The 23,346-nt window shown below is 43.5% G+C and overlaps 1 protein-coding gene across 6 annotated transcripts in view; it reads left to right on the top strand.

Moving 5' to 3' along the window:
* The first annotated feature begins 281 nt into the window (after positions 1 to 281).
* Positions 282 to 23,346, top strand: part of OSBPL1A (oxysterol binding protein like 1A) — a 235,375-nt gene continuing 212,310 nt past the window's right edge. The window contains exons 1-2 of one of the 6 annotated variants that reach the window (XM_063699127.1): positions 282 to 621; positions 21,563 to 21,685. In XM_063699127.1, coding sequence (XP_063555197.1) covers positions 21,565 to 21,685 — 121 coding nt within the window. In that variant the 5' untranslated portion in view covers positions 282 to 621; positions 21,563 to 21,564. Of the gene's footprint in view, positions 622 to 1,145; positions 1,459 to 21,562; positions 21,686 to 23,346 lie in introns of those variants that run through there. The other 5 variants (XM_063699129.1, XM_019013908.4, XM_055368594.2 and 2 more) reach the window with 5 other exon arrangements.

Below are 23,346 nucleotides of genomic sequence, written 5' to 3'. Positions count from 1 at the left end.
TATCACAATGACCAAAAGGGCCTATGATAGGTTCTCAATACATGCTTCTAGACTTGATGGAAAAACTACAGTCCTTTTAAAAATGATACCTATTTATTACTTTTTCATTGCAAAAGAACATGTTTATTAAATACATTTAGAAAATTCAGGAAAGCAGAAATCAGTTTTCGTATGCTCGTAATTTCCTGTCTTTTTAGTTATGCAGAAATGCTTTTAAAAAGCAAAGCTGTGGCCTGCAGAAGTGACTCACGCCTGTAATCCCAACACTTTGGGAGGCCCAGGAGTTGGAGACCAGCCTGGGCAACATAGGGAGAGTCTGTCTCTACTAAAAATACAAAACTTGTCCGGGCGCGGCAGGGCGCGCCTGTAGTCCCAGTCCCTTGATTACCCGCCTGTAGTCCAGCTGAGGCCGGAGGATCGCTTGAACCCAGAAGACGATGCTGCAGTGAGCCGAGATCGCGACACTACACTCCAGCTTGGGAGACAGAGTGAGACCTTGCCTCAAAAAAAAGAAAAAACCAAAAACGGTGGAATTATACCAGAGTTTGAACCTTCACGTTATAGACTATTTGCTAACTCTTCTAGCTAGACGCCTTGTGCATGGAATCTGGAGGAGAGGAGGTGAGGAAATTTTATAAATCCTTGTCTCACGCATATCTATTCTATAATGGTTACACCTGTATGGCATTTTAAGCGCTTCCTTTCACAGGTGAAAGCAAAAGGAGGTGTTTTTTGTAAATTGTCTAATTTACATTGCCAATTAAGTTCCCACGGGTCGAGTTGCAGCCAAAGCAAAAAAGAAAAAAATCTGGGCAGCTGGATAACCTATTGCTTAATGACAGACTTCCAGACTATTAACCCAGGACTTATATTTTGCCTGGGGACGCGAGTCTTCCACTGGCTCACACGGGCGGTTCCTTGTAGTCTCCGGGTAAGGCCTGCCACTTCTTCCCTCGGGGTGTGGTGGGAGGAGCGCGAAGGCTTTACGCCTCCCTAGTAGCTGGCAAAACCTGGAACCAGCGCCGGTGGCCCAGGCGGGACAGGAGCGGGCCGGGGGCGTGGGCAAGCCAGGCAGGGGCGGGGAGTGGGCGGGGAACGGGCGTGTCCCCGCTGCGGTCACGTGTCGGGAGGGATGCCAGCTCGCCAGGAGGATGCGCGTTCCAGGGGCGGGCTGCGGGGAGGGGCGGCGCCACCTCGCGCTCCGCAGTGGTCCCGGCGCCGGGTCCCGGAGACAGACGTTACGCGGGCTCGAGCGTCCTCGGAGAGTGCCAGCCAGAGTTGGTGACGACCACTTCCTCGACGTGGGGCGGGCAGACGGGAAGCCTGCGGTCGTGGCCACCGCCTCGGGAGCTCTGGGAGCCCGGGTGACCGCGTAGGTCAGTTTCTCGCGGCTGTCCACGCCTGGAGTTCGAGGCCGGTTCCCGCGCTGACGGGTTCCCGCCGGGCTGCGCTCGAGAGGTCTGTCCGCGCCTGGTTGGGGGTGGGCGCTCCCGTCCCGGGCGTCTCAGAGGATGGTCGGGTCGTGGCGCGGCGACGCAGGGCTGCAGCCGAGCTCGGATTCCCGGCGGCCGCTGGCTGCTCCAGCGCTGCAGGAAGTTAGGCGTTAAAAGTAACAAGATGTTGGCGTTTGTTGCACTTCCCACTCGGGTGCCACGACCATGCTGGTGCCGCATGCGTCCCCTACCAGATCTTCAGCTGCGTGCCTTCTCGGTACTTTCGTGTGTCCATGTGACTTTTTAATTTCCTCCTAACAAGAGGAGGATTGATGCACAATGGAAGTCACGCATTGTTCATGTGACCGTTTCCCAATGTACCGCGTGGTCGGTTCTACAAGCATGAACGAATATCCAAGGGAGATTCTGAAACTGAATGAGAGCGCAGCTGCACAATAGACTTTAACAATTCACTTATCCCGCTGCCCTAATGATTGGCAGGAGGCATTGAAAAGGGTTATTCTGATTTAGTAATAGTTTTCAGTTCAAGTTGTCGTTTTTAGGCAGACGGTATTGTGAAATGGAACTGTGGGCAGTGTGATATTCTTAGCTTAAATAAGGTTGCTTGAATGTTGCAAATGTGGCTATTAGGTGTCTGTGAATAGTTAATAATATAATTAAATCAGCTTTAAAATCGGTGATGTGTTTTCCCTGAAAACTTCAGTCTTTGCCCTGTAATAGGTGCATTCTGGATTTGGAGTTTGGAACCTCCTCACTTCTTTACTCAGCATTTGGGAAATAATTTGCAGATTCGTTTTGAGGGGTAGAAGTATTTGCAGTCTAACCCCGATACAATGAATTTTTTGCAGCAGTTTGATAGGTATAAATTCTGAACCACCCCCCTCCCTCCCCACCCCAAGCTGGAATTGTGAAGATTTCTTAATTACAGCATAGTAACAAAATCCACCTTTTAATTCCCTAATTCTAAACCACTAGGTGGGCTTTGTCTACAGTTTATAGGGCGGAAAGAGGAGAAAACTGTCACTAACATTCCTTTCTTAAAATTTAGCTATTCTTTTTCATTTCTCCCAGGCAGTGTAACTCTTCTCCAGCATTGAGCAACAGATAGTCAAAATAGGAGTTAACTGCCAAAGTTTGAGTAGATTAATCTGAAACATTTGTTATCTCAGTATTTTGTGAAGGTTGTTTATGAAAATGACGCTTGCTAAATATCTCGTTGTGAATCAGCAGAAACTTACGGTGGGTGGCTAATTCTTCACTCTGGAGGCTGCTCATTTTTGCATGTATTATTCTAGCCGACTTTGATTCAGAGCAGTCAGGTATGATTTCTCTCTCTCTCTTTTTTTTTTTAAATTGAGACAGAGTCTCGCTCTGTTGCCCAGGCTGGAGTGCAGTGGCGCGATCTCAGGCTCACTGCAACCTCTGCCTCCCGGGTTGAAGCAATTCTCCTGTCTCAGCCTCCCAAGTAGCTGGGATTACAGGCACATGCCACCATGCCCGGCTAATTTTTGTATTTTTAGTAGAGACGAGGTTTCACCATGTTGTTCAGGCTGGTCTCGAACTCCTGACCTTATGATCCGCCTGCCTCGGCCTCCCAAAGTGCTGGGATTACAGGTGGGAGCCACAGGTATTATTTCTATAAAAGTATTCCTGGCCGGGTGCCATGGCTCATGCCTGTAATCCCAGCACTTTGGGAGGCCGAGGCGGGAGGATCACTTGAGGTCAGGAGTTCGAGAGCAGCCTGGCCAAAATGATGAAACCCTGTCTCTACTAAAAATACAAAAATTAGCCGGGCGTGGTGGTGGGCGCCTGTAATTCCAGCCACTTGGGAGGCTGAGGCTGGAGAATCCCTTGAACCCAGGAGGCGGAGATTGTAAGTGAATGGAGATTGTGCTGTTGCACTGCAGCCTGGGCGACAAGAGCGAAACTCCTCACACACACAAAAAAAAAAAAAAAAAAAAAAATTCTCCCCATCATTTCCTCAAAACAAGGGGAAATGATACTGTTTTAGAACCGACCATTAGGTTGAAGAATACAGCCAGTCTTTTTTGAGTAATAACATGGCGCAATGCCGGTTAAATATTAATACATTACAAATTTTCTCCTTGTGGCTTTATTTTACTCAGAGATACATCTGTATATCTGATCATAATATTTTTAAGTGGAACTGTGTCAGTTTCTTACCTCTTGACATTACTGGAAGCTGAGCTTTTATACATCATATGTTTTCATTGAGAAAAGTAGTAGGCAGAAAGTAGAAATCAGCCAAATGAATAACTTAGTGGAGAAGAGAGAATATGACATCAAGTGCGTGTGAGAAATTTGATATCCTTCAGAACCTTGTCAGTTCTTCCAAGCTGAGTCTGAACTTTGGCAATCAGAGCTTTTTTGATGACCTAGCAAGTTCTCTGAATTTCCTAGAAAGAGGACAGGTTTTAGCACTGCAGTCACCAGCTTATACTAACAATTCATGAAGTTTAAGAAAAGACACTGTCGGGTAATCTGTATAGTGTATGTATATTTATGATCGTGGTGTCATATAAGTATCTTATGTGATGTTCTTGGTCTCTAGAAATGTTTTTCCTCACGTGGCCTCTGCCACTAATGCTGTGTCGGTACTGTCAGTATTAAGGGGGCTGTGTGAGGTGGGCTAATATAAGAAATAGTTTTAATGCTATTACTAGGAAGATAAACTAGGTCGCTCACTTTACTTTTATTTATCAGCCTGCAAGTAGGAAATTACTGTATAGTGAAAGCAGTCTTTAACTGTACAATTTCCTATCATGTGACAATGGAAAGTAACCACATGTTTTTACTTTGTGTTTAAAGTTTTTCTTTAAAGAGGTATTTCTGTGATGCATAAATGGTCAGTCTTATTATACATGAGTTTAATTGAGTTTGAAAGATAATTTTCAAATGTGAAATAATTGAAATGGGAAAATTTTAATGCATTTTTCTAAAATTTAGGGAATTTTGTCATTAAAAGGTAACAATCAGCCTCCTTGCTAGGATTTTTATTACTAAACTTGATTTGTTAAACTTGTAGGGTTCTCTGCTCTTCGTACCTGCTCTGTTTTGAAACAGTAGTAAATAGTTTTCAGAATCTGTCAAATTGAAGTTCAAATCAGGGGTGCATCTAGGGATTAGTGCTTAATTGTTAAAGCAGCTAAAATTATAGCACCAAAGTTATTTTAAACAACTTCATTAAGCAAAGCTATGAAGCTTATTTAATTTTTACTAATTTTAAGAAACATTAAAATTTCCAACCGAATATGGGTAAGATAAATACCTGGTGATATGGTTGGTTTTTTATTATGTCCGTATGGTATCCAAGTTGGTGTGGGTATGGAATGGATATAAATAAGAGAAGGTAATGTAAATTTATCAAATATAAAGTAAATAATAATTTGGTATAAACATTTTATGATTTCAATGCTTTATAAACCATTAGATGACACATATTTGTGGCCAATTCTCCATCATTTCTCCTCTGGGAGATGAATGCTTTTTATTAGGGCACAAAAACTTATTGAGGAAGTTAGAGAAAAAGTTTCACTGAATTAAAAATTAAGTGATTAAAATTTTGTCTTATAACTTAAAACGATACAGGTTAGTGCTTCCCAAAATAGGCTTTATAATTTGCTCCTGTTTTCCTTAAATTGCCATGTTTTAGGTATTCTTTTCAGTTAATAAATAAAGCTTTTTAAAATGAGGCACTCAAAACAATTCAGATTCAAATTCCTCAGTGCTTACACAGGAACACTAATGAGAATCAATGGCCTTTAACTTTTGCAGCTGAATTGAATTTTATAAAATACATAGCAATGCCGGGTGCGGTGGCTCACACCTGTAATCCCAGCACTTTGGGAGGCCGAGGTGGGTGGATCACGAGGTCAGGAGATGGAGACCATCCTGGCTAACACAGTGAAACCCTGGCTCTTCTAAAAACTACAAAAAATTAGCCAGGCGTGGTGGCGGGCAGCTGTAGTCCCAGCTACTTGGGAGGCTGAGGCAGGAGAATGGTGTGAACCTGGGAGGAGGAGCTTGCAGTGAGCAGAGATCGTGCCACTGCACTCCAGCCTAGGCGACAGAGCGAGACTCCGTCTCAAAAAAAAAAAAAGTAAAAATAAATAAATAAAAATAAAATACGTTGCATTATTTCACCCCTTCTACATTCTGGCTGTGACTCTACTGTTAACACTTGGCAAGTAACTTCGCCTTTGGGCTTTTCAGTTGCTTCAGCTCTAGAATCAGAGTGTTAGATTAAATATGAATTTGTTTACTAATGTTCAGTTTCTAAAACAAGCAAAAAATGCATTTGTTTATGTCATCACAAATGTCAGAGTTTTCTGTATACATAATATGTGTATGCACATGTGTGCATAATGTATACACACGTACATACATGTAGGTATATGATTGCATCAGAGAAATTACTGATTGCTAGCAACTAATCATAGTTAGAGCAAATAAGTATTTTTTTTTTTTGCCATTGCCATGTTTTTATGTAGTTACTTTAATCTTTAATACCTTGCTGGTATTAAAAGAATATAACGTCAGGAGAAAACACACCATTAAGCAGCTAACTACAGGCTGGGCGAGGTGGCTCATGCCTGTAATTCCAGCACGTTGGAAGGCAAGGCAGGATAATTCCTTAAGGCCAGGAGTACGAGACCAGCCTGGGCAATGTAGCCAGACCACATCTCTATAAAAGATACAAAAATTAGCTGGGTATGGTGGCGTGCACCTGTGGTCCCAGCTACTCAGGAGGCCAAGATGGGAGGATTGCTTGAGTCCAGGAGTTTGAGGCTGCAGTGAGCCACGATTGTGCCACTGCACTCCATCCTGGGCAATTGACTGAGACCCTGTTTCAAAAAAGCAGCTAACTACTTTGGAGTGCAGGGCTAAGCACGGTACTGGTTTTTATGTTTTTAAGATTTAGTTTATAGGATGTGTTTGTTCATAGACATTTAATTTTTCTCATTCAAATTTCTAGCATACAATGTATTTTAAATATTAATGTAACAACATTCATAAAATCAGTATCTGAGAATTTAAAAACTAATCGCAACATATATTTTTAATAATTTTTGAATAGTCTCCCTTTGTCTTTATTAGGAGTATAGGGCCGGGTGTGGTGGCTCACGCCTGTAATCTCAGCACTATGGGAGGCCGAGGTGGGCAGATCACCTGAGGTCAGGAGTTTGAGACCAGCCTGACCAACATGGAGAAACCCCGTCTCTACTAAAAATATAAAATAGCCAGGCATGGTGGCACATGCTTGTAATCCCTGCTACTCGGGAGGCTGAGGCAGGAGAATCACTTGAACCCGGGAGGCGGAGGTTGCGGTGAACCGAGATGGCGCCATTGCACTCCAGCATGGGAAACGAGTGAAACTCCGTCTCAAAAATAAAAAGAGTACAAATGCTGGCTGGATGCAGTGGCTCACGCCTGTAATCCCAGCACTTTGGGAGGCTGAGGTGGACAGATCGCTTGAACCTAGGCGTTTGAGACCAGCCTGGGCAACACGACGAAACCCTGACTCTACAAAAAATACGAAAATTAGCTGGGCATGGTGGCGTGTGCCTGTAGTCCCAGCTACTTGGGAGGCTGAGGTGGGAGGATCACTTGAGCCCAGGAGGTGAAGGTTGCAGTGAGCTGAGATTGTGCCACTGCACTCCAACCTTAGTGACAGACCCTGTCTCAAAAAAAAAAAGAAAAAAAAAGTACAAATGCCATTTGGCAATTGTGCCAGTCGTGTTTTAGATGCTTCCTGATTTTTTGTGTGTGATAAAATGTACGTAACATCAAATTTGCCCTTTTAGGTTTTTTTGTTGTTGTCGTTTGTTTGTTTGTTTTTTAAAAAAGAGTTTCATTCTGTGGCCCAGAGCTGGAGTGCAGTGGCATGGTCTTAGCTCACTGCAGCCTTGAACTCCCGGGCTCAAGTAGTCCTCCTGCTTCAGCCTCCCAAGTAGCTGGATCTATAGGTGCGCACCATGACATTTGGTAATTAATTTTTTTTTTTTTTTTGGTAGAGACTGGGGTCTTGTTGTGTTGCCCAGACTGGTCTTAAACTCCTGGCCTCAGGCTATCCTCCTGCCTCAGCCTCCCAAAGCAGTGGGATTACAGGCATGAGCCATCACACCTGGCCTGTTTTAGCCATTGTTAAGTGTATTATTCAGTGGCATTGCGTACATTCACATTGTAGTACAGCTATCACCACTGTCCATCCCCATGACCTTTTCCTCCATCCCAAACTGAAACTCTGTTCCTGTTAAACATTACTCCCTATTTCTTCCTCCCTTCTCCAGCCACTGGCAACCACCATTCTATGTTTTGTCTGTATGACTTTGACTATTTTAGCTGTCTCATCTAAGTGGAATCATACAATATTTGTCCTTTTGTGAGTGATTTATTTCACTTAGCATGATGTATTCCAGGTTCGTCCATGTTCTAGCATGTGTCAGAATTTCCTTCCTCAATCAATTGATTGAGACAGAGTCTTGCTTTGTCGCCCAGGCTGTAGTGCAAAGTGGTGGGATCTCGGCTCACTGCAACCCCTGCCTCCCAGGCTCAAGCCATTCTTGTGCTTCAGTCTCCCCAGTAGCTGGGACTACAGGCACGCACCGCCACACCAGGCTAATTTTTGTGTTTTTAGTAGAGACGGGGTTTCACCATGTTGGCCAGGCTGGTCTCGAGCTCCTGACCTTAGGTGATCCGCCCACCTCAACTTCCCAAAGTGCCGCGATTACAGCCGTGAGCCACTGCACCTGGCCAAAAAGTTACCTGAATCTGCTGAAATTTGGAGAGCAAGAGCATGGAAAATGAGAAACACAATATTCGGAATTTCAATTTTTTTTAATTTAATGACTTTGTTTTTTTTTTTTTTTTGAGACGGAGTCACACTCTGTTGCCCAGGCTGAAGTACAGTAGCACGATCTTGGCTCACTGCAACCTCTGCCTCCCAGGTTGAAGTGATTCTCCTGCCTCAGCCTCCCCAGTAGCTGGAATTACAGGCGTGTGCCACCATGCCCAGCTAATTTTTGTATTTTTAATAGAGGTGGGGTTTCCGTGGTCTGTTGGCCAGGCTGGTCTCGAATTCCTGACCTCAAGTGATCGCCTGCCTTGGCCTCCCAAACCAAAGTCTTGGGATTATAGGCATGAGCCACCACGCCCATCCTTCTTTTAAAGGCTAAATTATATTCCCTTGTATATGTCACATTTTGTTTTTCCATTCATCTGTCAATGGACGTTTAGGTTACTTCTCCTGTGAACATGGGAATACAAATATCTGTTCGATTCCTTGCTTTTAGTTCTTTTGGGTATATACCCAGAAGTAGAATTGCTGGATCATAGGTAATTATGTGTTTAATTTTTTGAGGAACCCCCATACTTCTCTGATGTTTTAAGATTTACAATTGCATGTTGTTATATGTATGACTAGGTGAATTGAGCCTGGATGTCTGAGATTTTAACTTTTCTAATACCTTTAAGAACTCTATTCCTGAAAAGGGCACATTGTTAAATATTTTCAGTTTCTGGCACTCAGGTGAATTGGCTCTTATTGTTGAATTTTATTATCTTTGATTTCTGTAGGAATTTTCTATCTTGGTTCTATAGATTTTATTTTATTTTATTTTATTTTATTTTATTTTATTTTTTTGAGACAGAGTCTCACTCTGTCACTCAGGCTGGACTGCAGTGATGCGATCTCGGGTCACTGCAAACTCTGCCTCCTGGGTTCAAGTGATTCTTGTACCTCAGCCTCCCCAGTAGTTGGGATTACAGGCATGCACCACCATACCTGGCTAAGTTTTGTATTTTTTAGTAAAGATGGGGTTTCGTTATGTTGGCCAGGGTGGTCTCAAACTCCTGGCCTCAAGTGATCTGCCCTCCCTGGCCTCCCAAAATGTTGGGATTACAGGCGTGAGCCACCGCACCTGGCCAATTCTGTAGATATTAAGCTGGAATTTTAAAGAAAAGTAGCAAGCAGTTCAAATGATAAAATAATAGACTCCAACCAAATTTAACAAGTCATCACCCTTGGAGTTGTAAGTTTTAAAATCTTTGTCAATATTTCAGAACTGTTGGGGCCATAGAACTTATCTACTATATTAAGTGGGGATTCAGTGGCATAGACTATCAAGTATGGTCACCAGTTTAAGTAATTTTATGATGTTTATAAGGCAACAAAATATAAATTTTCTTTCCTCAAAAGAATTTAAAAATTAGAAGTCTAACTTTCCCTAGTGGACCTTGGAGGAGAGAAAACATAAGGCAAAAATGGTCTCTTATCTCTTGATTTTTGAAGCTCAAAATGTTTTCCATGTAATTATTTCCTGGAAAACATTCTCATGGCCATGAAAATCTCATTAATCTAAAAACAGAGCTTGGAATTGCGTGAATGTGAGAAGAGCAGCTGAAAAGTGGTCTTGAAAAATACCATGTGCACTGATAGAAATTGCTGCAATCCATTGTGACCAGCTGCATTTGGGAATGCTTATCTTCTTCTTTTGGCTTAAACATCAGAGACAAAGCGCTTTTCTGGAATAAGCTCTCATGATTTGGAAGAACGTTTTTAAAAAATCTGTTCAACATATGAATTTGGATGATTCTTTAAAAAATCAATCTTGAAGTTTCTTCTAAAGGTACCTTTTAGTCAGAAATTAATGGAAATTAAATAGTTTACAAATTAAAGATGCATCAGATTAAGAAGTTATCAACCTCAATAATCTGTGGGGAGTGTTTTAAACAATTTCTCCCTTTTTTGTTATTTTTGGTTTTTTTTTTTTGTTTTTTTTTTTTGAGACAGAGTCTCACTCTTGTTGCCCAGACTGAAGTGCAGTGGCACGATCTTGGCTCACTGCAGCCTCCACCTCCTGGGTTCAGGCGATTCTCCTGCTTCAGCTTCCTGAGTAGCTGGGATTACAGGTGCCCATCACCACGCCTGGCTAATTTTTGTACTTTTAGTGGAGACGGAGTTTCGCCATGTTGTCCAAGCTGGTCTCGAACTCCTGACCTCAGGTGATCCGCCTGCCTCGGCCTCCCAAAATGCTGGGATTACAGACAGGTGTGAGCCACTGGGTCTGGCAGTATAAATTTTTAAAAATGTATTTCCCATGGCTTATTAGAAAAAAAAACTGTTAATTTTATATCACTAGATATACCTTTTGTAAGGCATTGCCTGTAGACCTCCCTCCCTATAGGGAGACTGGATTACTTTGTTTTCAAAGGACTAAGTCCTCATCCATCCGCCCATCCATCCATCCGGTTAACTAATATTTGGTTGCCTACTGTGTTCTAGGCACCTTGCTAGGGATATAATAGGGGAACAGAATAGACATGAGGCACTTGTTCTCATCGAGTTTACAGTCTAGGGACAGCAAAATAAATGACCACACTGATACCCGTAGACTCACATATTGTGGCAGGTTGCCATGAGGGCTTATCAAGGAGCTCTAGGTGGTATTGGAGATGGAGAGAGCAAGTCAGACCACTCTCCAGAAACGTGGATAGTAGTTTATTTGTACACTTGTCTTCCTTACAACATTTAAAAGTTCTCCTAGTGTTAAGGCCTGGTTTTATTCATTAGTGTCATCGGAGTTTAGAACAATGCCTAGAATGTGGTAAGCCTTCAAGTCATTGGGTATCGATTCATCCCCTTGTGTGGTATTAGAATTAGGGAAGGCGATGCAGGCCTGGTGGCAACAGGGAAACTGCAGCTTCTGGTGGCTGTCATGTTGGACACCTGATGGTGGGATAACTACCTGAATGTTCACCTAAGGGTTAAGGTTTCAGATACTCATGGGCATTCTAGGTATTCAAGTCTACATAGACAGCAGTGGACTTTCAGTCCACATTTAGTGGATGGTTCTTAGATGAGAAAAGAAATTGTGGGCCGGGTGCAGTGGCGCATGCCTGTAATCCCAGTGCTTTGAGAGCCAAGATAGAGAATCACTTAAGCCCAGGAGTTTGAGATCAGCCACGGCAACAAAGCGAGTCCCCATCTCTTTAAAAAAAATTGTGATGAATGGCTTTATTCCTTGGTTTGAAACATTTTATTAGCAGTTTCTTTCTTTGTAGCGTAGCTGAAAGGAATATAAAGATCATTTTATTATAATGATCTAATTAGTATTGCTGTCATTTTTAGGAGGTTTTCTCAGTTTTTAAATTACAGATATTTCTGGAGTTGTGCTATTTTGCCTGGGTGTTAGAGCCACCGGGAAAGTATTTTGCTATAAAAAAATATTTTTGGGCTGGGCGTGGTGGCTCACGCCTGTAATCCTAGCACTTTGGGAGACCAAGGCAGGTGGATCGCTTGAGCCCAGGATTCAAGACCAGCATGGGCAACATGGGGAAACCCCGCCTCCACAAAAAAATACAAAAATTAGCTGGGCATGGTAGTGTGTGCACCTGTAGTCTCAGCTATTCGGGAGGCTGAGTTGAGAGGATCACCTGAGCCTGGGAGGTCAAGGCTGCAGTGAGCTGATTGTGCCACTGCACTCCAGCAGTGCAGGAAATATCTATATATGTATTTCAAAAATACATATTTCAGAAATATATATATTTCAAAAATATATATTTTTCAAATATATTTCAAATAGATATCTATTTGAAATAAATATATTTCAAAAAAGTATGTATATATTTTTGACATAGGGTCTCACTCTGTCACACAGGCCAGAGTGCAATGGTGTAATCATGGCTCACTGTAGCTTTGACCTCCCTGGCTTAAGCAATCCTTCCACCTTGGCTTCCTGAGTAATTGACTACAGGCGCATGCCACCACGCCCAGCTAATTTTTGTATTTTTGTAAAGATGGGGTCTTGATAGGTTGCCCAGGCTGGTCTCAAACTCCTGGGCTCAAGCGATCCACCTGGCTTGGCCTCCCAAAGTGCTGGGATTACAGACATGAGCCACCATGCCCGGCCTGTACTTCATTTTTATTAACTCATTTCCAAGAGGAGGTAAGAGAAGGTGCCAGTCTCCTCCCCACCCCTGCCATTCCTTTCTAAAGTTATAAAAGATTATAAGGGAAAAGCAGTGAAAATGCTTGTTAGCATTTTGGAATTTATCCTCTAGATATTGCTTGTTGGGTTAAGTCTAAAGTTTCATAGTCAGAAAATCTTTAGAGTGTGGTTGGGCTGCACAACTAGACTAGTTCTGATGCATGTAATGTCAATTGCTTTGAACATGTAGTGTCAAATTGCTTTGAATATGTAGTATTAATTGCTTGAACATGAGAGAATGTCCAAATTGCTTTAAGAATATGTTTTAGTCAAATGCCTGTCTTAAAACTGATACCTGTGGGCTTTAGGCACAAGGCAACGTGAGTTGTTGATTTTTCCTTTTCTTGGTGAAATTTAACTGGCTCTGTTCCTTTCTCTTTCTTAAAAACAATAAAACAATCTCTATGACTGTATTGACCCCATGACCCATTTTTTTTCTCTCCTACCATCCTGTCTTATAGGAAGAGTCCTCTCTCCTCCTCAGGTACCTACAAATCTGTCCCTTTTCTTATTCTGGAAATTGGCAGTCATCAGATAGGAGCTCTCCCCCTGGCTCCCTCCCTGCCCCTTAACCATCCTCATCATGATCCTTGGCGTCTTTCCTGCCCGCCAGCCTTGCTGCAGTGCCTTCTTGGTCTTCAGGGCCACCCTTCTCTTGGGCTTCTCTTCTTCCTCAGCTCCTCAGCACCAAGGTTTGCCTCTCTTCCTGGCTCTTGCCTTACAATCTTTAAACATGCCCAGGTGTCTAATATCCTAAAAGTGAAGCTGTTACTTTCTCTTCAGAAGGAAGTTGCTTTAAAGGAGTCTGGTGCAGTCTCCTTTTTATCCCCCATTCACTCCTCTGTTTACCAAAACCTATGTTTTTGCCTGTCTGAATTCCACTGGAGATACTCTTGGAGCTCGTCAGTGGCCTTCTTCTATTTGCCAAAGCAGCTGGTGTTTTCAGGCCTTGTCTTTCTTGCCCTTTCTTTCATACCCATCCCATTCCCTGAAACACATTCCTCCCTTGGTTTCAGTTGCTGCCACCCTCTTCTGTGTCCCCTCTCCACCCTTGGTTGTTTTTTGCCAGCTCCTCTTCCCTGGCCTCCTTTGCCTTAAATAAATGTTGCTTTTCTCCCATTGAGGGTTCTCATTTATTCCTTTGATTTTAATGACCACTTATATGATGATAACTCCCACTATTTAAATTATTTTATTATTTATTTATTTTTAGAGACAGGATCTCCTTCTGTTACCCAGCTTGGAATACAGTGGTGCAATTATAGCTCACAGCAGCCTCGAACTGCTGGGCTCAGGCAGTCTTCCTGCCTCAGCCCCCTACGTAGCTGGTATTTAAACTCTAACCTACAGGCCGGGTGCGGTGGCTCACGCCTGTAATCCCAGCACTTTGGGAGGCCAGGGCGGGCGGATCATGAAGTCAGGAGATAGAGACCATCCTGGCTAACACAGTGAAACCGTGTCTCTACTAAAAATACAAAAAATTAGCCGGGTGTGGTGGTGGGCGCCTGTAGTCCCAGCTACTTGGGAGGCTGAGGCAGGAGAATGGCGTGAACCCGGGAGGTGGAGCTTGCAGTGAGTCGAGATTGTGCCACTGCACTCCAGCCTGGCCAACACAGCAAGACTCCATCTCAAAAAAAAAAAAAATTCTAACCTACAAGTGCTTTCTTGTACATAAACTGTTATTAATTAACTACTTTCTTTTTCTTTCTTTTTTCTTTTTTTTTTTTCCGAGACAGAGTTTCACTCTTGTCGCCGAGGCTGGGGTGCAGTGGCGCGTTCTCGGCTCACTGCAACCTCTGCCTGCCTCCCAGGTTCAAGCGATTCTCCTGCCTCAGCCTCTCAAGTAGCTGGGATTACAGGGGCCCACCACCACGCTTGGCTAATTTTTGTATTTTTAGTAGAGACGGGGTTTCACCATGTTGGCCACGCTGGTCTGGAACTCCTGACCTCAGGTGATCCGCCCATCTCGGCCTCGCAAAGTGCTGGGATTACAGGCATGAGCCACCCGCCCCCGGCCCTTTTGTTTGTTTGTTTCTGAGACAGGGTCTCGCTCTGTCACCCAGGCTGGAGTGCTGTGGCATGATCTCAGCTCACTGTAACCTCCACCTCCCGGGTTCAAGTGATTCTTGTGCCTCAGCCTCCCAAGTCGCTGGGACTACAGGCATGTGCCACCACCCGTGGCTAATTTTTGTATTTTTAGTAGAGACAGGGTTTCCCCATGTTGACCAGGCTGGCCTCTAACTCCTGACCTCAACTGATCTGCCCACCTTGGCCTCCCAAAGTGCTGGGATTACAGGTGTGAGATACCACGCCCAGCCTGCTAGTTTCTTATTGAACATCTTCATCTCTGTTTCCCACAGGAATCTCAAATTCACCACAACCAAATAGAGTCACATCTCCACTCATGTTGTTTATTTTCTATCCCATAGATTGGTTAATCTCCCTGTTATGTATCTGGTGTCCAAGGAATTTTGTTCACCCCTGTGATCTTGGTGAACTTCTTATTCAAGTACCAGTTTACATTTTTCTTTCTCTGTATCTAATCACTAATGTTGGCAGAGAGCTAGCCACTCCCCTTCTCCTCTGTGCAGCCACTGTTCCGTGTACATTGCTGTACTTGACACATGTTGTTGTGGTTGTCGTTTGCATGTTTGCCCTGTTCTGGAGGGCAGGGACCATATTATCCATCATGGTACCTCCAGTGCCTATAACAGCCCCTATTATCAGTAGATACTCAAGAAACATTTGTTGAGTCAATTTTAGTTTCAATCCCAGCATTTATGAGTAACTATTATGGTTTATATATTATAATGGACTGTTTAAGTAGATAATAGATTTCTTTATTTATTCATTTTTTGAGACAGAGTCTTGCCCTGTCACCAGGCTGGAGTGCAGTGGCGCAATCTCAGCTCACTGCAACCTCCACCTCCTAGGTTCAAGCAATTCTCTTGCCTCAGCCTCCCGAGTAGCTGGGACTACAGGCGAGTCACCATGTCCAGCTCATTTTTGTATTTTTAGTAGAGATGGAGTTTCACCATTTTGGGCAGGATCATCTTGATCTCTTGACCTCGTGATCTGCCTGTGTTGACCTCCCAAAGTGCTGGGATTACAGGCGTGAGCCAAGGCACCCGGCCCAATAGATTTATTTTTATCCTTTTCATGTTTATTGTACAGAACTTGAGAATTTTTTTAATCTGTTTTTTTCTGTAAGCCCAATATAGTAAGAATCCAAGGAAAACGTTATAAAAAACTTCTTGTATGTTTTGAAGATACTTCAGACATTTTTTGATTCATTCTTTAAAGGCATGAAAAGAATATTAAACCTTTTGTGTAATATGCCAGCAAGTCTAGACCATCACTCCTTGTTTAATGTACATGATTGAAAATATATTTAAAAATCCCCTGCGATAAATGCCTTATTAATTAGACATGAAGCTTTTTTGGTTTTATCTTTAATAACTTACATTTTCCAGTTATAAAATGCCTTTATATTGTAGGAAATTTGGAAAATACAAATAACCAAAGAAGACATTTAAAACCATTCATAATTTCACCACAAGGAGTAACCACTGTTGACATCCTGATATCTTTTCCCTCTGCTTCTCTGCCGATATTTAGCAAATATATATAGAGCTTAATCTATATACCATCTGTCCTAACAATGTATTGCAATTTCATAGTTTTATAAATTATTTAAACATTTTTTTCTTTTTCTTTCATTTACTATTTTTTTTGAAACAGGGTCTCACTCTCGCCCAGGCTAAAGTGCAGTGGCGTGATCTCAGCTCACTGCAGTCTCAACTTCTGAGCTCAGGTGATCCTTCCACCTCAGCCTCTCAGGTAGCGGAGACTACAGGCGCGCAACACCATGCCTGGCTTAATTTTTGTATTTTTGTAGAGATGGGGTTTTACCATGTTGCCCTGGCTGGTCTTGATCTCCTGGACTTGAGATCCACCCACCTTGGCCTCCCAAAGTGCTGAGCCGTTGCCCCCAGCTTCTTCTATATTTTTATTAAAAAAAATTTTTTTGAGAAGGGGTCTCTGTCACACAGGCTGGAGTGCAGTGGCATGATCTTGGTTAATTGCAGCCTCGACCTCCTGGGCTTGAGTGATCCTCCTACCTCAGCCTCTCCAATGGCTGGGACTACAGGCTCACACCACTATGCCCAGCAAATTTTTTTTTTTTTTTGAGATGGAGTCTCACTCTGTTGCCCAGGCTAGAGTGCGGTGGCACAATCTCAGTTCACTGCAAGCTCTGCTTCCTGGGTTCACGCCCTTCTCCTGCCTCAGACTCCTGAGTAGCTGGGACTACAGGCGCCTGCCACCACGCCCAGCTAAATTTTTTTTTTTTTTTTTTTTTTTTTTTTTTTTTTTTAGTAGAGACGGGGTTTCACCATGTTAGCCAGGATGGTCTCGAACTCCTGACCTCGTGATCCACTTGCCTTGGCCTCCCAAAGTGCTGGGATTACAGGCATGAGCCACTGCGCCCAGCCTCATGCCTAGCTGATTTTTTGTATTTTTATAGATATAGGGTCTCACCATGTTGCCAGGCTGGGTCTTCTGTAATATTTTTAATGGTTTCATAGTATTAGTTGAATGAACCTTTATTGACGGATCTTTAATTTTTTGTTCTTTCTTTCTTTCTTTTTTTGAGGTGGAGTCTCCCTCTGTTGCCCAGTCTGGAGTGCAGTGGTGTGATCTCTACTCACTGCAACCTCTGCCTCCTGGGTTCAAGCGATTCTCCTGCCTCAGCCTCCTGAGTAGCTGGTTTTACAGGCGCCCACCACCATGCCTGCCTAATTTTTGTATTTTTAGTACAGATGGAGTTTTTTTGCCATGTTGGCCAGGCTGGGCTCGAACTCCTGACCTCAAGTGATCTGCCCTCCTCGGCCTCCCAAAGTGCTGGGATTACAAGAGTGAGCAACTGTGCCTGGTCCTGATTTTTTTTCTTTATAAATAATGCTACAATGAATATAAATATTGCTAACATTTAAAAAATATTAGATATTTTAACAGGTGAATGAATGCAGAGGGGATTAATATAAAAGCTGATTAGCAAACTGAAGAAAGGGCATTACAATCACTGTTAGATGAAGTTCCCCAGAAATTTACTCTGAAAATAAGATTCTGAGTCATGACAGAGATTCTTTACTTGGCCAAACTTTAATCAGACTTCTGAACCTTCTGCTAGGTCCATCTGTGCACTTCCTTGTAAAATCCGGTTTTAGCAAGAACCCTCCACCCTTGATATCTGATCAGGTTCCTCATCCTCCACCATCCCCCAGGTGGTGTCTGACCACCCTGGCTTGTCTTCAGCAACAACCCTGTTAGTTTGGTTTACCCAGAATCCCCTTTGCCCCTGATGTTTCCTCTGAGTACTTTTCCACCCACTGACCTTGACCCTGCTCCTTGGCTATAATCCCACTTGTCCTTGCTGTATTCAGAGTTGAGCTCAAGCTCTCTTCCCCACTGCAGGACTCTCTTGCAGTGGTCCTTGTAACTACCACGGGGATCCTGAATAAAGTCTTCCCTTTCATGCTTTAACGAGTATCACTGAATAATTTTTTCTTTAAACAGCCTGAGCCTGGGTTTGGCTTCCTGCAGAGTTTATAAGAGCTTTTTCCTTTTTCTTTTTTTTCTTTCTTTCTTTTTTTTTTTTTTTTTTGAGATGGAATTTTGCTCTTATTGCCCAGGCTGAAGTGAAGTGGCACAATCTCAGCTCACTGCAACCTCCGCCTCCTGGGTTCAAGTGATTCTCCTGCCTTGGCCTCCCAAGTAGCTGGGATTACAGGCATGTGCCACCATGCCTGGCTAATTTTTTTGCATTTGGTAGAGACGGGGTTTCACCATGTTGATCAGGCTGGTCTCGAACTCCTGACCTCAGGTGATAGACCCACCTCAGTCTCCCAAAGTGTTGGGATTACAGGCGTGAGCCACCGCTCCCAGCCTGTAAGAGCTCTTTCAAAGGGAAGCTACTGAGCGAGGCCTTGTGCGAGCACTGGAAACAGGCCTTAGCCAGGCTGGTGGCTTGGTAGGGCTATAGTAGGGACCAGATGTGGGATCCTGGATCCAGGAATTTGTTGGGGGATTAGGCTGCTCTTCACTTTCTGCCTCTGAGCTCACAGGTATTTCTGAGGTGTGGGTGAAAGGAGAACGCTTCTGAGGGGTGGAATTAGGACCCTCGGCTGGACATGCAGCAAAACATCCTTAGCGTGTGGGCCAGATAAACCAAATATGGATAAGAGTTAGGCCAGGCCCACAGCTAGATATCAGGGGTTTCCCCTCACTCTGGGGATTCCTTTGCTAGTTTTCTGTTTCTAATGTCTTTGCTAATGTCTTCCTCTTCCTTGGTTTTTTAATTTTGGTGAGCTACACCCCTGGTGGCTTCCTGAGAAGTGTTGCATGGGAAATAAATTTACATACTGGTATATTTAAAAATGTCCTTATTCTACTCCTACTTTTGATTGGCTGGTTGTAGAATTGGGGGTTGGAAATAATTTTCCTCCAGAACTTTTAGGTATTGCTTTGTTGTCTTTTGGATGCTTATGTTGTGATAGAGAAGTCAAAATCATTCTGATTCCTGCTCTTTTATTTATTACCTGATATCTTTTGTTACCAAAGTTCTAAAATTTCATGATGATGTGCTTTCATAGGTTCTATTTTGTCTGTAGATCGGAAATCTTCCAGAATTGTTGGGCTCTCATTAGGCCTTTCAATGCTGTAAGACTTCCTTAAATTCTTTTTTTTAAGACGGTGTCTTGCTCTGTTTCCCAGGCTGGAGTGCAGTGGCGTGATCTCAGCTCACTGCAACCTCTGCCTCCCGGGTTCAAGCGATTCTCCTGCCTCAGCCTCCCGATATAGCTGGGACTACAGGCCTCCCCTACCACACCTGGCTAAATTTTTTTTTTTATTTTTAGTAGAGATGAGGTTTCACCGTATTAGGCTGGTCTCAAACTCCTGGCCTCAAGTGATCCTACTGCCTCGGCCTGCCAAATAAATTCTTTATTTTCTCTGTCTCTCTGTTTTCTTTTTTTAGAACTTCTGTTTCAATGTTTGACCTCCTGGACCAATTCTCTTAATATTCTTTTTTTTTTTTTTTTTTTTTTTTTTTGAGACTAAGTCTCACTCTGTCACCCAGGCTGGAGTGCAGTGGCATGATCTCAGCTTACTGCAACCTCCACCTCCCAAGGTTCAAGCGATTCTCCTGCCTCAGCCTCCTGAGTAGATGGGGTTACAGGTGTGCACCACCAGACCCAGCTAATTTTTGTGTTTTTAGTAGAGTTGGGGTTTCACCATGTTGTCCGGGCTGGTCTTGAACTCCTGGGCTCAAGTGGTCCACCCGCCTCGGCCTCTCAAAGTGCTGGAATTACAGGCATGAGCCACGGTGCCTGGCCAATATTCATCTTTTATCTCCCATTTTCTTAACATTTTACTTTCTAGGAGATATTCTCAACTTATTTTCCAACTCTTTTATTGAAGTTTTCATTTTTGCTATTTTTATTTCCAAAGTTCTTTTTCTCAAGCTTTATTTTTTTTTAATAGCATCTTGTTTTTGTTACAGGACAGAATGTCATTTATTATCTAAGGATATTAGTTATTATTTTTTAACATTTTCTTTGATACCTTGTTTTCTCTAGGTTGCTTTTCTTCCCTGTTTGGTTTTGGTCTTTGTCTTTCACGTTTAAGAGTGGGGAGCTAGAAAGTTGATTGAAAACTGAGAGAGTGGGTGGGCCCTGTTGACTTGCTAACTTCATTGTAAGGTTTGCCTGGCTTGACCACTTGCTGGGACCTCCTGGTGTCTCTCTTGTACTTTAGGGAATATAACCAGCTAAGTCTCATAGAGGGTAAAGCCTGGCTTGCCAGCATAAGAAATGCCGATTAGGGCAAGAGGGCTGGAGACAAGCTGTTTGCTCTGCTCTGTTTTGAAACCATGCCTTCAAAACCCATCCAGTCACCAGCCTATACAGCCCATCTCCTTTAGCCTCACTGGAAGAGGTATTTAACCAGTCCCCTGTTGATGACATGGAGTGGTTTCTAACTTTTCCACTATTACAAATAATGTAATCTTTATAAGCATGGTTTCAAAATAATCTTGTATAAGATGACAGCAAAAGTGAGGGGAAAAATAAACATTGAAATAAAAAAAATCTTGTGTAAATGTTTTTGCAGGATAGATTTCTAGAAATAGAGTTGCCTAGACAAAGTAAATGGTATATATGAATTTTGAAGTTTATTTGATATTGCCAAATTGCTGATCTCCACCTGTAATGTATGAAAGGTTGTATGCATTTATATTCATTTTAGCAGTCTACAGGAGTGCTATTTCCTGCCCATGCCAGCATTGTTTCTTGTCTTTTTTTATTTTTGCTAATTCAATGGGCATGAAAAATATCACTTGTGTTTGAATGATTTTTTATTTATTTGATTATTAGTAAGAATGACATACTTCTGGGAATTGCTATTTGTAATATTTGCTCATTTTGACATAAATGCTTGAAATTTGGTTGTAATTTTCTATATTTGGTTTGGGGCTTGATAAGAAAATGTGACAGAAAAAATAAATTTGTTTACATATAGCCACTTCAGGGCATTTATCTATAATGAGTTTCTATTCAGAATGATTTTTTGCACAGTTTTGAATGTGTTAGTTTACATGTTAGTCTCACACTATTCCTATATGAATGGTCGTATAGGAAATAAAGTCATACTTTGACTTTATCTCTAATTTTGTTTTTTCCTTTTATGTCTAATTTTTAATGTAATAACTTTGCATAATACTATGTATTTGACAGAATGCTTTCACATACATAATCTTACAACAAACAGCTTATGAGGTTGGTTGTATTTTGCAGATGAGGAAACTAAGGCCTTAAGAAGTTAAGAGACTTGCCCAAGTGTCTCCTGTACTGCTTCAATAATAATAGGAAGGGCAAGGGGTCTCAGGCTCAAGTTCTCACCCTGCAACGGATTTATTCAGTTGTTGTGTCTGTCTTATCAGCTGCAAAATGAGGATTCTTTCCCCTTTCTGTATTAGCAGGTGATATCTAAAAGCTAATTATGTTCTTAGATAATAGCAATGTTATTATTTTCTTAATTTAGAAATGAACACAGAAGCGGAGCAACAGCTTCTCCATCACGCCAGAAATGGCAATGCTGAAGAAGTAAGACAACTATTAGAGACCATGGCGAGGAATGAAGTGATTGCTGACATTAATTGCAAAGGTAAACTTTGAATGGATTTTGTAGCTTTCTCTTATGAGTCTGCACTACTCTTAGCATTTATTTAATGCTAACCTTTCTTATCTATCATGTAATTAATCTCTATCTCTCATGCTAGGAAGAACCCCACAGATTGGAGGAAATGTCTCTCCTAGCCCCCTCTGAGTCAGAGAAAGTGATATAAGAATTTTAAATTCTTAAAATTGTTATGGATCCCAAATATTACAAGCCACAGGGGTGGCTCTAGCCCACAGGATACATCCTATTGAGAGGTGACAGCGTGCTGGCAGTCCTCACAGCCCTCTCTTGCTCTAGGCGCCTCCTCTGCCTGGGCTCCCACTTTGGCGGCACTTGAGGAGCCCTTCAGCCCATCGCTGCACTGTGGGAGCCCCTTTTTGGGCTGAGCAAGGCCGAAGCCGGCTCCCTCAGCTTGCAGGGAGGTGTGGAGGGAGAGGCGCTAGCGGGAACCAGGGCTGAGCGCGGCGCTTGCGGGCCAGCTGGAGTTCCGCGTGGGCGTGGGCTTGGCGGCCCCGCACCGGCCGTAGCGGCCGGGGCAATGAGGGGCTTAGCACCCGGGCCAGCGGCTGCGGAGGGTGTACTGGGTGCCCCAGCAGTGCCAGCCCACCGGCGCTGTGCTGGATTTCTCACCGGGCCTTAGCTGCCTTCCTGCGGGGCAGGGCTCAGGACGTGCAGCCGGCCATGCTTGAGCCTCCCACCCCCTCCATGGGCTCCTGTGCAGCCGGAGCCTCCTCGATGAGCACCACCCCCTGCTCCACAGCACCCAGTCCCATCGACCACCCAAGGGCTGAGGAGTGCGGGCGCATGGTGCGGGACTGGCAGGCAGCTCCACCTGCAGCCCCGGTGCGGGATCCACTGGGTGAAGCCAGCTGGGCTCCTGAGTCTGGTGGGGACGTGGAGAACCTTTATGTCTAGCCCAGGGATTGTAAATACACCAATCGGCACTCTGTGTCTAGCTCAAGGTTTATAAACACACCAATCAGCACCCTGCGTCTATCTCAGGGTTTGTGAATGCACCAATCAATACTCTGTATCTAGCTACTCTGGTGGGGCCTTGGAGAACCTTTGTGTCCACACTGTGTATGTAGCTAATCTGGTGAGGATGTGGAGAACCTTTGTGTCTAACTCAGGGATTGTAAAGGTACCAATCAGCACCCTGTCAAAACAGACCACTCGGCTCTACCAATCAGCAGGATGTGGGTGGGGCCAGACAAGAGAATAAAAGCAGGCTGCCCGAGCCAGCAGTGGCAACCCGCTGGAGTCCCCTTCCACACTGTGGAAGCTTTGTTCTTTCGCTGTTTGCAGTAAATCTTGCTACTGCTCACTCTTTGGGTCCACACTGCTTTTATGAGCTGTAACACTCACTGCGAAGGTCTGCAGCTTCACTCCTGAAGCCAGGGAGACCACGAGCCCACCGGGAGGAACAAACAACTCCAGATGCGCTGCCTTAAGAGCTGTAACACTCACCGCGAGGGTCCACGGCTTCATTCTTGAAGTCAGTGAGACCAAGAACCCACCAATTCCAGATACATTATGATAATTTTTTTTTCTTCTCGAAGACATTGCAGTTGACCCAGCAGGTTTGAGTGTTTACCGTGTGTCGTGGAGATAATGATGAAGAGACACATGGGATCCCTGCCCTTATT

The sequence above is a fragment of the Gorilla gorilla genome, chromosome 17 (assembly GCF_029281585.2).
Source record: "Gorilla gorilla gorilla isolate KB3781 chromosome 17, NHGRI_mGorGor1-v2.1_pri, whole genome shotgun sequence".
NCBI lineage: Eukaryota > Metazoa > Chordata > Mammalia > Primates > Hominidae > Gorilla > Gorilla gorilla.
This window is presented reverse-complemented; position numbering and strand designations above follow the sequence as displayed.